The 12835-nt window shown below is 43.4% G+C and overlaps 1 protein-coding gene across 1 annotated transcript in view; it reads right to left on the bottom strand.

Moving 5' to 3' along the window:
• The window catches only part of CUBN (cubilin), a 266365-nt gene that overhangs the window by 168112 nt on the left and 85418 nt on the right, over window positions 1-12835 (bottom strand). Inside the window, exon 28 of the mRNA XM_061178156.1 lies at window positions 9124-9274. Coding sequence (XP_061034139.1) covers window positions 9124-9274 — 151 coding nt within the window. The remainder of the gene's footprint in view (window positions 1-9123; window positions 9275-12835) is intronic.

The following is a 12835-nucleotide window of genomic DNA, read 5'->3' as shown; positions in this document are numbered from 1 at the left end:
TTTATTTTTATCACCATTAATGTCTTAAAATAAATTTAAAATTACATTTAGGTAGTATTGATAAATCTGTATTATTTAGCCTGTGAGTAGTCTGAAAGAATAACTAGAAGGAAAAAAAATCAGGGATAAGGTATATCAATGTCATTACTTATACAGAGAATACAGAATTAGATTAAATCTTCTAGAATGTAATTACTATCTTACACCAGAGATTCATTCTTGGTTTTGTGAGTCAAGGCCACGGAAGGCTGGCTTTAGTTTCTCTGAATATCCAGCGGCATATACAAAAAAACAGGTCCTTGGATACATAATGTCAGAGACAAGTACGGCATTATCTAAGTAAATGCTCAAAAAGAGAAATCTCTGGGGACAAAAATGACGTCCTACACTGAACATCGTGTTTATTCTGTGTTGGTTTAGTCATTTGGGGCTAAATTTGAAACTGCGAAAAAAAATGCATGGTTTCTTTTTTCACGTTGTACAGAAAAGTGTGGAATCCCCTGGAAAGTATGTGCAGTATCTATCAGGGGTGTTGCTGCTAAGGAACCAGAACACAAACAGAAGATTCAAGAAAGCCCGTCTTTTTGGCCCAAATCTCAAGGACTATTACAAATTGTGCAATATATGATTTGGGAAGGTCATGGTTGTTTGAGGGTTACTTTTTTCTTTTTATAACTGTTTGAAAGAGTAGTAATGGAAATAGAGCTCAACCTCTGCAAACAGTAGTGACGTGGGAATTGGGATGCCAGACTCCTAAAAGGTTGCCACTGGATATGAGACTCAGAGCCAACATTACATGAAGGTCAACTCTGTGTGTTTTTATTTTCCTTTGTCGTCAAGGAGGAAAATAATGTCAGGATTTAGCTTTTCCGCTCATAATGAAATGTCTGCATAGGTTTAATGCTGCCTCTGGTTACTAGGACCTTGCTGGAAAAATTGTGAAACCAAGGCAAAAAGAACTGCAGGATTTTCTTAGTAAGTGATCATCCCACTTTTACAAATTTATAAACAGATTTTTTTTTTCCATTAGCAGCATCCATTAAGAACTTCTTTCCAAAAAAGATGTTAAGTGAGAACTTGCCATAAATAAAAATCAGACACAGTATCATAATACAGCAATCTGTGCTTTGGTTCTCCACTAAGACTGTACTCACTTTCAGTCTCCAGGCTTAAACATTTTCTAAAAGTAACACAAAGATGAAAAGTCCAAAATATCAAATAGGCTGAAGTGGCCAGAATAAGTAGGACAGGATAGAGCATGTATAAATGTGAAAGAAAGCCTAGTTAGCAGCTAGGGAAATAACTTTTAAATTAAACAGAACTAATGTTTCTTAAAAGCTTTTCTTTTACCTAAATTTTGACCCAAACTGAACAAGATTTCTTTATCTCAATGTCACACAACATAATAAAAACAATCACAGGAGTCTACGTTTTCCCCATCTGTCTTTACCAAGAGCTTGCTTACAGATTTACTGAACAAAGGGCACATTCTTGATGGCAGCTGAAGTTACCTTAGAGGCAGAGAGGGAGAGATGTTTTACCACTTCTTTCTCTGTGACATTCTATCACTGCCCAGCAGGAAGTGACACTAGGAGAGAGAAAGGTCTCTGCCTGAGATGAGGACCAGACTGCGTGATTCACATCCTGGCCTTATGAGCCTGCCGCAGGATCTCTGCTGACCACAATTCAAAAATCACTTTCCTGGCGAGCATCGTACCTCCAGATTCCTGTGAATGTTTGCATCGTGCAGGAGCAGGACTCAGAACAGACAACGGGAAATAAAATCCAAGTTCTTGCGATGGCTCCCATCAATTGGTCTTTGACAACTTGTCCTGCCTCCCCTTCTATCCTCCTTTTAGCTCAGCATTTCTCAATCGTTTGTTCATTATTGCCTTTCTAAGGAGGCTTTTTGGATATTTTTTCCCAATTGCTCAAAAAATTTAATATCACAGATATAATACATATCTGCTATGTACTCTATATATCTGTGCTTTATACATGAAGCATAAAATATTTTCACCCTCCCAAGAAGCAATTTTCACCCCCTTGGTGTGGATGCTGGGAGCGTGTGCTTTAGCTGAAATACTTGCTGGCTGAAAACCTTTGCCATAATCAACCCAAGCCTCCCTGCTTCTGCCTAGAAATGCCTTCCCCTCGCAGATATTTGACTGATTCTTGTTTATTCTTTAAAACTCGGCTCAAGTATCAAAGCGGCCTGGAGGGCCTCTCAAAGTCCCTGCGGCCAGCCTAGTTCTCCTTCCTGCCCCCCCAGCATCACGGATCATGGATTCTGCACTTGGTTTGTCTGTCTCCCCTACTACTGACCAACTCCCTGAAGTCAAGGATGCTGTCTCCTTCTTCTCTGTTATGGGCTGAATTGTGTCTCCCCCAAAATTAACACACTGAAGTCCTAACCTCCAGTACCTCAGAATGTGACTGCGTTTGGACATTGGGCTACTACGGCAGTGATGAAGCCAGAATAAGGCTCCTAGAATGGACCCCAGTCCAATCTGACTGGCCTCCTTATATGAATAGCAAATTTCGACACACAGAGCCATCAGTAGGTTCACACAGACAAAGCCATGTAAGGACACAGTGAGAAGGCTGCAGTCTGCAAGCCAAACAGAGAGGCCTCAGGAGAAACCAAACCTGCTGACACCTGATCTTGGACTTTCAGCCTCCAGAACTGTGAGAAATAAACTTCTGATGTTTAAGCTACTCAATCTGGTATTCTGTTATGGCAGGCGGAGAAAACAAATACACTCTCTACATTTTATAAACGCCAAGCCCAGAACCTGGTCGTGAATAAATATATGCTGGTTGGTTGGCTGAATGAATGACTGAATGAAAACATGTCCTCAATACATGCCACAGAGGCCCCAAGTAATCACTACCACAAGATGCAGAACCACAAACTGTTCCTTGAATTACAAAAGATAAAACCTTTGTCCTCAAAGGGTGAACCTCCCAGAAACCCTGGCACACATACTCTAAATCACAAAAGGAATAAAAAACGACAAATTAGAAGGAATTCCCCTGAAAGACCAACAATAACGGAGACTATTGAAATGCCCATGTGAGGGAAAGAACTGAGGGAAGGTTTACGGGAAACGTTGCAGACCTCAAGGAGGTTCTTTGCCAGGGCTCTCAAAATCCATTTTTTAGAAGCGCTTTGATACAGCGCTGCGTGTCCACAGGTGGTCAAGACAGCGCTGGCTCATGTTCAAACCAAGCCAGCCATGCAGGATCAGGATACAGTTTTTATAAACCCTGAGCTGATCTCTGCAAAACCCTCAAGGCTTGAGAAATCTCGTTAATAGCTGAAGGGATGATAAAATGGAACCAGCCCCCATTCAAGAGGCTGATGTCATCTATCTCCCCAAAGAAAAGGCCACGCTCTCCTTTGTGAAAGCCCAGGGTGACGTCACCTCCTGATCCAGGCACTTCGCCCTTCCTCTGCTGTTCCCAGGTCAGGGGTTTTCTCCCTTTGCAAATGTCACTCTTTCACTCACAAAGCTCCTTGACCTTGCTTTTTTGCCGGATTCCACTGCCAAGTGAAAGAGGGCCCCTGGGAGGCATGATCAGAAGAGGCGAGGGGTTTGCGCAGCTGGCCGGGAGGCCCTATTCACACAGCTTGCAGAAAGTTCTATATTCCCTTCAGCAACCCAGATGCAGGTCCCCGAGGCCAGGCCAAATTCAGCCCCCAGACAATGCTGTCAGCGCTGAATACTGCACACCGTTTAGCCAGACAGGGCAACTGTGGCCATTTCTTTACAGAGTGGGATTCTCTTTGATGCTTTGCATAAAGGCGATGCAGTGTGGTTAATCTCACACCCGCAACACCACTTTAAAGATGTGCCCACAAAGAAAGCCCAATTGTAGATCCATTTTCTCAAAGCAAATAGAAGATTTGTGTGGGCGACAAAGAGGCACATTTTGTGAGCGGGTTTATTTATTAATTGGCCTCATGAATGAAGCACATGGGGAGTCTTCTTCGGCAGCAATGGTCAGGAAATGATGCCACCGCAGATTCTGAACTTGCAATGAAGAGGTTTGGGATTTCTCACTGCATAGTTTGGAAGAGACTGGGAGGGGAAAGAGGGCCTGAAAGGAGATTTGAAAAGAGGCTCAGAGTTTAAAGGCACTTGCTCTGGCCGGTGAGGAAGAGCAGCTTCCCGGCCAGCGTCAGCCTGTGTGTCCTGGCCCAGCACTGGAGCCTGATTCTGAGATGCGGATCTGAAGAAGCTGCACTCAGACAATGTTTCTGAATTACCTACACAGACACACATGCATGTGCACACAGGCACATTCAAGAATATTTCTCTTTAATTTAAAATTGAGACTAATTTTTAAGTGTATTTTGGACCTTGTATCTGTTTAATATTTATTTACGAATATTATTGAATATTATTATGAATAATATTCACAATATTATTATGAATATTATTTATTGAATATTTTGTATTCAAATCCCACAACACGCCACGTTGCTTCAGTGCTTCCAGATGCTACTCAAAACTCATTTCTCTGTAAGTCAAAGACAAATATTGCTTATACGTGGAATCTAAAAAACACAACCAATTAGTGACTATAACAAAAAAAGAACAGATTCACAGATAGAGAGAACTAACTACCAGTTACCAGTGGGGAGGGGGGAGGGGCACTATTGGGGTGGGGAGGGGGAGGTACAACCTATTGGGTGTGAGACAGGCTCAAGGATGTGTTGTGCAACACGGGGAAGACAGCCAATATTTTGTAATAACTGTACATGGAAAGTAACCTTTAAAATTGTATAAAAATAAATTTTTAAATGACAAGAAAAAAAAAAGAGAACTGAAAACCAACAGTTTATTTCAAGTAAACATGGTTTTTTTTGTATGCACATGTGATACTTCAAGGTCATAAATGCTTCAAAGCTCAATGTCCAGATAATCTCCCAAATAAAGATGCATAAAAAGAAGAAAAAACTCATATTTCTCTGAAATCTGAAGGGTTTACGGGAAACAGAGGGCATGAGCCCATCCCTGCCCGAGCCCCTAACAGTGAGGGACCCAAAGGCCCCTGCTTCGCTCTCCGGCTCCTCCTGCTGGACCTGTGACACGACTCCAGCCGCCCTGGACGTGTGGATCCCCCCACGCACCCTGCTCCCTCCCACCACAGGGTCTTTCTTCTACTAGGAACCCTTTTCCTTCTCCTATTTGCCTCCTTAGCTCCTGTTTATTCTTAGATTTTAGTTCAGAAGTTGCACCCTCATGCAGGACTGCCCTGGCCTCCTGTGCAGGTCGAATCCCCTTTTGTATGCTCCTGTGGCATCATCACACCACTAAGTTCACATCTATTTATGTGCCTCTTGGCTAGATGGCTACTTCTCCCAGTCACCTGGAAGCTCTAGGAGTGTAGGAACCAGGCCTGGAGCAGGAGTCACACACTAACGGTTCCTTAGTATCTCTGGAAGGAACACAGGGATGACTAGAAATCGGATTTCTGCCTTCAGGTTACCAACAACCGGTGAGAAGTGAGGGAACCTCTTCCATTGGAGGCCTCCTCCCTGACCCTTCTCTTTTCTGTCGGCCCCTCTTCCCAGCTGTCTCGAGTTAAAGACGTAGTTCAGATGCCGAGTATAAACTCAGCATTGTGTAGCTATAGTATATGACAGTTAATTTTGCACAGATCTAGACCACTAACAGTCTCCTTCCAGAAGGTTCTTCCCAAGCATAATTTACATCTAGTGGCACAGAGTTAAAAAAAAAAAAAAATTATTCAGTTCTGGTCCTACCTGGCAAAATTTTGTTGCACAACTCTGGTTCCAAGCTTAGCAAGTTTTCAGCAATTGGGAGTAAGTTTTGAAATAGTAAACAGGATACAAGAATAGACAGAGGATGTCTTTGACTCTCCCAAATGAAGACAGATTCCAAATGGGACTGGAAGAAAAAAATTTTCCCAACCAAAACTCAAAGCCGTGCCTAGTGTGCTGGCTGGAGAAACCCAGTCGTCCAGGGTAGCCAATCATGACCAGGAAGTCATACTCCTTAGTGTGGCCTTGGGCTAGTATGGCTACAACAGCCTGGAGGGGAGAGGAAGCTGTGCACTGAGGAGAAAGATATCACCAGCAAAATAAATCGCTTCTCCTAAAATGCTCCGTCCTAGCTGCATGGCAGAATTACTTAGGGAGCTTTCCAAAATTAGCGGTAGTCAAGGTCCCACCGCAGACCAATGGAATCCTATCTCCTGGGTTGCAACCCAGGCACCGGTACTTGTGAAAACTCCCAGGCAATTCCTGCGTGTATCTCGGGCTGAGGACCGTGCCCCTAGGCCCCGAGCCTCGGTCTCCTGGTTGGCATTTCTTACTTTCCACTCTCTGACTCAGTGTCAGTAGGATAAGGGCTGGGGCCCCAGTGAGAAAGAACCTTACCGCTTCAGAGATTAGAGAAGAGAAAGCTCTCCGAGTGTGGTCTACAGAGACACGCCAACGGCATCACCTGGGAGCGTTTCAGAAATGCAGATCCATGCGTCTTACCTCAGCCCTCACATCAGGATCTGCATCCTAACAAGATCCCCAGTGACGCATACCCATGTGGAAGCTTGAGAAACACCGTTCTGGAAAATACCCCTTGCCCTTCAGAATCTGGGCCATGTCCCAAGATTTTCCTGTTTCTTCTAGGTCTTTCCACACTGTCTCTAGTTCCCTCAGAGTCAGGCTATTTCTGAATCACACAATACTAGAGATGGGCTGTATTACAGAGATGAATCAATCCAGCTCCTTCATTTAATAGATCAATAAATTGACATTCCAAGGTTAAATCTACCTATTTGATGAAAAGGACAATCCAGAACTTCCACAAGCTTAATTATCATAGCTCACATACTTTGGGAATTTATAATCTGTATTTCAAGTTATAAGTAGCTGTGGATTACCACTGAATATTTTTAAATACTGAAAAACCCTATACGTATATTTTAACGAAATACACTCAGGCTCCAGTTCATAATAATAGAACGTCTTACATTCTCAAATATATAATAGGGCTCTTCGGTTGTGTAAAGTGCTGCGATGCATATAATACATGTACTATGATGTTAAAAACCCTCAACACACATTCATGTATGCTCACCCTGGGCTCACCCCTGATTGTAACAGCAGGACCACAGTTTAGGATGTCTGTGTGTGATTCCAGGTATAACATGGCAACTCCACTCCTCTTTCAAGTTGATTGAATCATAGTAGTGAGCCCTAAGCTCTTGGCCTAGAACTGCTTGTATAATATTCACGAGGACTATATTTTTCAGGTCTAGATCACTCTGGGAGAGTGGTCCTCAACTTGACTCGCCAGGGAGACTAGTTAAGACACAGATTATTGGGCTTCCCTTCAGAGTTTGCCATTCCATAGTTCTGGGATGGGGCCTGAGAATTTGCATTTCTCACACATTCTACTGCTGCTTTGGGGGACCAGGGTTTGAGAAGCACTGCCCTGGGGTCCTCTCCCTTTCGACTGGCCCACATGAGGTCAGTCTAGAAGTTTCAGAACTTGTGTTTAAAACGAATTTTCATCTTCAGAGGAGTGATGATCCCTACCTGTTTTCTGAACCACCAGTTCGTAGGCAGGCTTTTACCTGCCCCTACTCGTTTGGCAGATATGACCCCTGTCCTTGGCTTAGTGCATCACTAGCCCAAGCTTTCTGCTCAGGTTCCCCTCACAGCCCAATCCTCTCCCTCCCCCTTCTCTCTCTGATTGACTCTCCTTCCTTCCCTTCTATCCCCGTCACTCCTTCTCTGCTCAGTGTCAGGGTGAGCCTTAAATCTCATTCTGTCCCACTCCCCCGAGAGACTCCACTGCACCCTGTGACCTGCTTGCCACACCCAGGTATAGCCCTTCACCCCTGCTCCCTCCTTTCTCATCAGCAATTGGCGGCCGCACCTCCTGAAGCGGTTACCCAAATCCTGTCCACTTGGACTTCACTTCCTGTCTTAACCCCATCAGGATTCAACTCTCCAAGAGCCACCAACGTCTGAGTAAACTTTCTAAGGCCTGGCACTAGGTTACCACGCAGGTTCTGAGGCAGGAGCTGGATGGGCCCAGGCAGAGCAGCTGGAACCTTCCCTGTGGACAGATCCTCGGGGATGAAGAGAATGGAAGGAGCCAGGAGGAGCTGAGTCTTGCTGGAGACGAGATAAGGAGACCAAATATTTCCCATTCTTGAGGGCAAGGAGACCTCCCAAACTACACACGCACAGAAAGGCTCCTCAGGGCTCGGAGAAGGGAGGGGGCGCCAGACCATAATATGTTCTGTCAACTTCCCAGAGACCCTTGAGCTGGAATCCATCTTGGCTAAAAGGTGCACGCGCACACAGGGGAGGGCCCCGCGTCAGACCAAATACGGACTCAGAGCCAGACAAAGCAAGATGATTGGCCAGAGGAGACCCGGAAGAACTGCCCCATATAAGTGATTTAAACTACCCCAGAGGCACGGCTCTCTCTCTCAACCTGAGCCCACCCGTGCTTTCTCCACATGTATTCCTCTCCTAATAAACACTTTACCTGCTTCACTGTTTTCCATCTCTTTGTTAAAATTCTTTTTACAGGGGCTTCCCTGGTGGCGCAGTGGTTGAGAATCTGCCTGCCAATGCAGGGGACACGGGTTCGAGCCCTGGTCTGGGAAGATCCCACATGCCACGGAGCAACTAGGCCCGTGAGCCACAACTACTGAGCCTGCGCGTCTGGAGCCTGTGCTCCGCAACAAGAGAGGCCGCGATAGTGAGAGGCCCGCGCACCGCGATGAAGAGTGGCCCCCGCTCGCCGCAACTAGAGAAAGCCCTCGCACAGAAACGAAGACCCAACACAGCCAAAAATAAATAAATTTTTTAAAAAAAGGAGACTTTAAAAAAAAAAAAATTCTTTTTACAAAGCAGACGAGAGCCGGGGCAGCACAGCGGCCTGGGTGCAATCCCTGGTCGGGGAACTGAGATCCCGCTTCAAGCTGCCACAGCCATGGGCACCCCACAGCCACCGAAGATCAGTTCCACTATTCGTGGATGGTACTGTTTCCAAATATAGAATTGCAAAGGGAACGGTTCTTGGTCAAATAGCAACTACCAAATACAACTGAGATCAGCAGAGGGCTTACCTTGGATGAACCACTGCATCTGGAATCCTTTCTCATGGTGACCGACCCCGTCGGTATAAAACAGCACTTGAAGCTTGGAGCCCGTGGTGCTCCCTGGAGGTGGAATGTCTGCTCCACAATAGCGCCCCATCCGCCGTGGGCCATCATAGAGCTGCAATCAGAGAGAGACCTCCCAGCGTGAAAACCTACAGGGCTTGTCAGATGGAAAAAGCAAAGTCCACTCATGCAGCAAAAGCTGTTCCTTGGTTCAAAAGTTACGGGTAAATCTACTGAGGTGGGTTGAGTACAGGAATTAAAAATAGATAATTATATACAGAGAGGTCCCTCCAAATCATTGGGTTGGCCAAAATGAACTTTTTGGCCAAGCCAATATAATCCAGGCACAGAAGAAGGAAATGCTGGGCCAGGTGAGATGGGTTCACATATGAATCACACATGAGAGATGTTCAGTGAATAACAGTATTATAACTGTAAGCTATAAATTTTTAAAATAAATACTAACTATAAACCATTAGACATTTTGGAAAACTCTGAAAGGAAGATACAAAAATTAATCCCACTGAAGAGAACCACAGTTAATATTTTGTTAATACCAGAAGCTTCTCTTACCAACATTTTTTTCATTTGTTTGTATATGTACATATACAAATATGTGTGCAGGGGAATATGTGAATATGGGTGTGTATCAATTTGGGCTACACATTTAATTGTGTTCCCTGCTTTTCACTAAGCCTGTCACTAAATAGTCTATGTAAACATTTTTAATAGTGGCACAAAATACTACTAATATGCTATATTTACATTACAATTCTACTGTTGTTCACTTAGGATATTTCCAATCTGGGGGCCAATAAATACAAGTCTTTGTCTGACAGTTTAAATTTCTCTTAGGAAAGATTCCTATAAAGGGAATGAAAGAAAGAGCATGATCTTTCATGGCTCTGGATACATATTATTAAACTTCTTACCAGAAAGTTTATACCAATTTATTCTCCCACCAGTAGTTTATGGAAATATTTTATGACTGCTATTATTTTAAAAACTGGGGCTAATAGTGAAAATTTGTTTTCTTTTTGTAATTGTCTTAATTTGTTACTTTGGGGTTGAAGTTTCTTTCATGTTTATTGGGCATTTCTTTTTCTCCTCTTGCAACTTTTCTGCTGAGATCTTTGCCCATTTCCCCACTGAGGTACTTATACATCCTGTTGGGTACCCTTTATCTGCCTTATTTCGTCAGATACATATCTCCAAACTAAAATAATAAACCTCTCTGCCATATCTCTTCAACTGGGAAAAATAATGTTAATCCAAAAAGATTGGCTTCCTCATGACTCAGGCCACTACATTCTTTCAATCCCCAAATGTCCACATTAAATGCTTTGTTCCAGTTACCCTTGGGATGAGCTGCCCATTACAAAGAAATGGAAAATGTCTGATCATGGACTTCCTTTATTATTCTCTTGGAGAGCACACACGTGTGAGTGTATGTGCTTGTGTGTGTCTGTATGTAAATGTATCATCTGGATTCAGTAAATACCAAACTGACCAAATTATTTTTATTTACTGAAATGTTATGATAGGAAATACTGTTTGAAGCATGTTGATTTTAGCCTGGAAAACTTCTTAATCAAATTCTACGAAGCCCCTCCATGGAGCCTTCCCCAATCCCTGTAGCCAGTCATAAATTAGTTTTCCTTTGAAACCCCTCAGCTTTTCATTTGTGCTTCTTTGTGGAAAGGGTCACATTCTGGTGATAGGCATGTGTGTCTCTCTCCCCTACTGATTACGAGTTTCCTTAGAGCCCAGACTACCTCTTACATCCCCTCACAGCCTAGCACAGGGCTTTGTCCAGGGCAAGTTCCCAGTACAGCTTCAGTGAAGGAAGACAGCCATCTCCCCGACAGCTGCATTGACTTTAATGGCACTTAATCTGCATTGTTACTTTAAGGCTGCACAGTTAGATACATGTTAGGGTCTTACAGTCCTAAACTTCAGCATGCTCTTTTCAGGCAGCAAAAGGTCTGCATCCTTTGTGGCCACTCTGCAGAAGGGCCTTGTTCAAGGTCATAATCAAAATCGCAGATTTCTAAATTTGGCTCGTCCCCCTGAGTTCTCAAAACGGGCTGCTGATCAGCCGTACATTTCTTTGCGATGCGGGGAAGGTCAGTTGAGATTTAAAAAGAGAAACTCAGAAGTCCATTATATCACTCACCCTTAAGTACTAAACTTAAGCATTTTATGCAAATGATAAAGATGAGGTTTAGTTTTCAGACCTGTCCCTTCAGCTTCCTTTTAATATTTTAAATACTGCTGCTTTGAATATGTGCATTTAATATCAGACTTCTAATACTGTAGATGGTTGACAGAAGACATAAGGAGGGAGTAAAAATGAGAGAAAGAATAAAGCCACATAAAAAGAAGAGGAAACGAAAACAGCCCTCCACCTCCCATCTCCAGACCCACCATCCACTGCAGGAGGTGGAGGTGGGGGAGGAGTCTATATGGTAATCTGTTTATTCCTAAACTACTGCTTCACTGCAGGGCATTTATTTCAGCCACAGAGTTTCTATTAAACCTAGGGTATGAATTCCAATTCAAAACTAATTAGTACAAAAATAAACATACTGTTCTCAAGCCGAAGAATAATAAACAAGAAATCGCTCTACAGTTTTCCACTCCAAAAGGCTCTTTCTAAACTTTGGATTGTGCTGCAGTGACCAAAACTTTAATTACTTCATCTTTATCCAACAAAACATGAGGTAAGATTTCTCTAGAACTATAATTGCCTTAAGCTTCACGGATCTTCTGAAAAACTAGGTAGCAACATTTCGAGGAGCCATATTTTAGATTCTGTGCACGGCCATAAAGAGTATAGTGCTTTCGCCTCCCAGCTCAGCAAGGTTAAGAAACGTGACATTTTCACATGACTTGGAGGGGATGTTTTTTCTTCCTTCCGGATGGAATTACTTCATTGAAGGAGAGCCCCTGATCCCAGTGGTTCTTAAATAACACACTGTGAATGGAATGGGGGTTGGGGGCAAAGGGAGTGGGTCTGGGGGGAACAGTGGTGAATAACAAGTAGTTTCTTTTTGCCTTTGGAGGGAAGAGAATGATACATTGAAATAAACATCAAATAGACGTTGATGAAAATACTTAAATGTAATGTCAAATAAATTAATGACTTAATTAGTGTAGAAAAATACCTCTCTAGAAGAAAAATTCCCATACCCCTAATTTTATGTCCTTCTAACGTTTACACTTAATTAAATCGGGTTTTTGTTTATACTCACACAGATGGCTAAGGTCACCTCAACAATTCATTCCTGCGTAAATTTACCACCCAAAAAGGAACAGTCATTTTTCAAAGTACACAAATACTGGTTACCATGGAAACCAGTGGCTGCCTGCTGCTCCTGATGCTGTTTTCAGAGCCGAATGTTAACCACAGGCCATCCCAGCCGTGACTCACTGGGGCTGCTGGCCAGCATGTGGCTCGGTCCCGCTAAGGGTACCATTGCCGGCTTTCAGAAAACCCCAAGATTTACCCCATCTGAACAGTATTTGAGGCCTTGAGTCCATAGGAAGGAGACCAGCAGAAACTAAGAAGTGAAAGACTGAGATTCTTACTTTGAATATGAAGATCGAATTTGTATAACTGTGTTTAGAGGTTTGGGTTTTTTTTAATACTTGAAATGCTGTTTACATTTTCAAG

This window comes from Eubalaena glacialis, chromosome 2 (genome assembly GCF_028564815.1).
Source record: "Eubalaena glacialis isolate mEubGla1 chromosome 2, mEubGla1.1.hap2.+ XY, whole genome shotgun sequence".
NCBI lineage: Eukaryota > Metazoa > Chordata > Mammalia > Artiodactyla > Balaenidae > Eubalaena > Eubalaena glacialis.
This window is presented reverse-complemented; position numbering and strand designations above follow the sequence as displayed.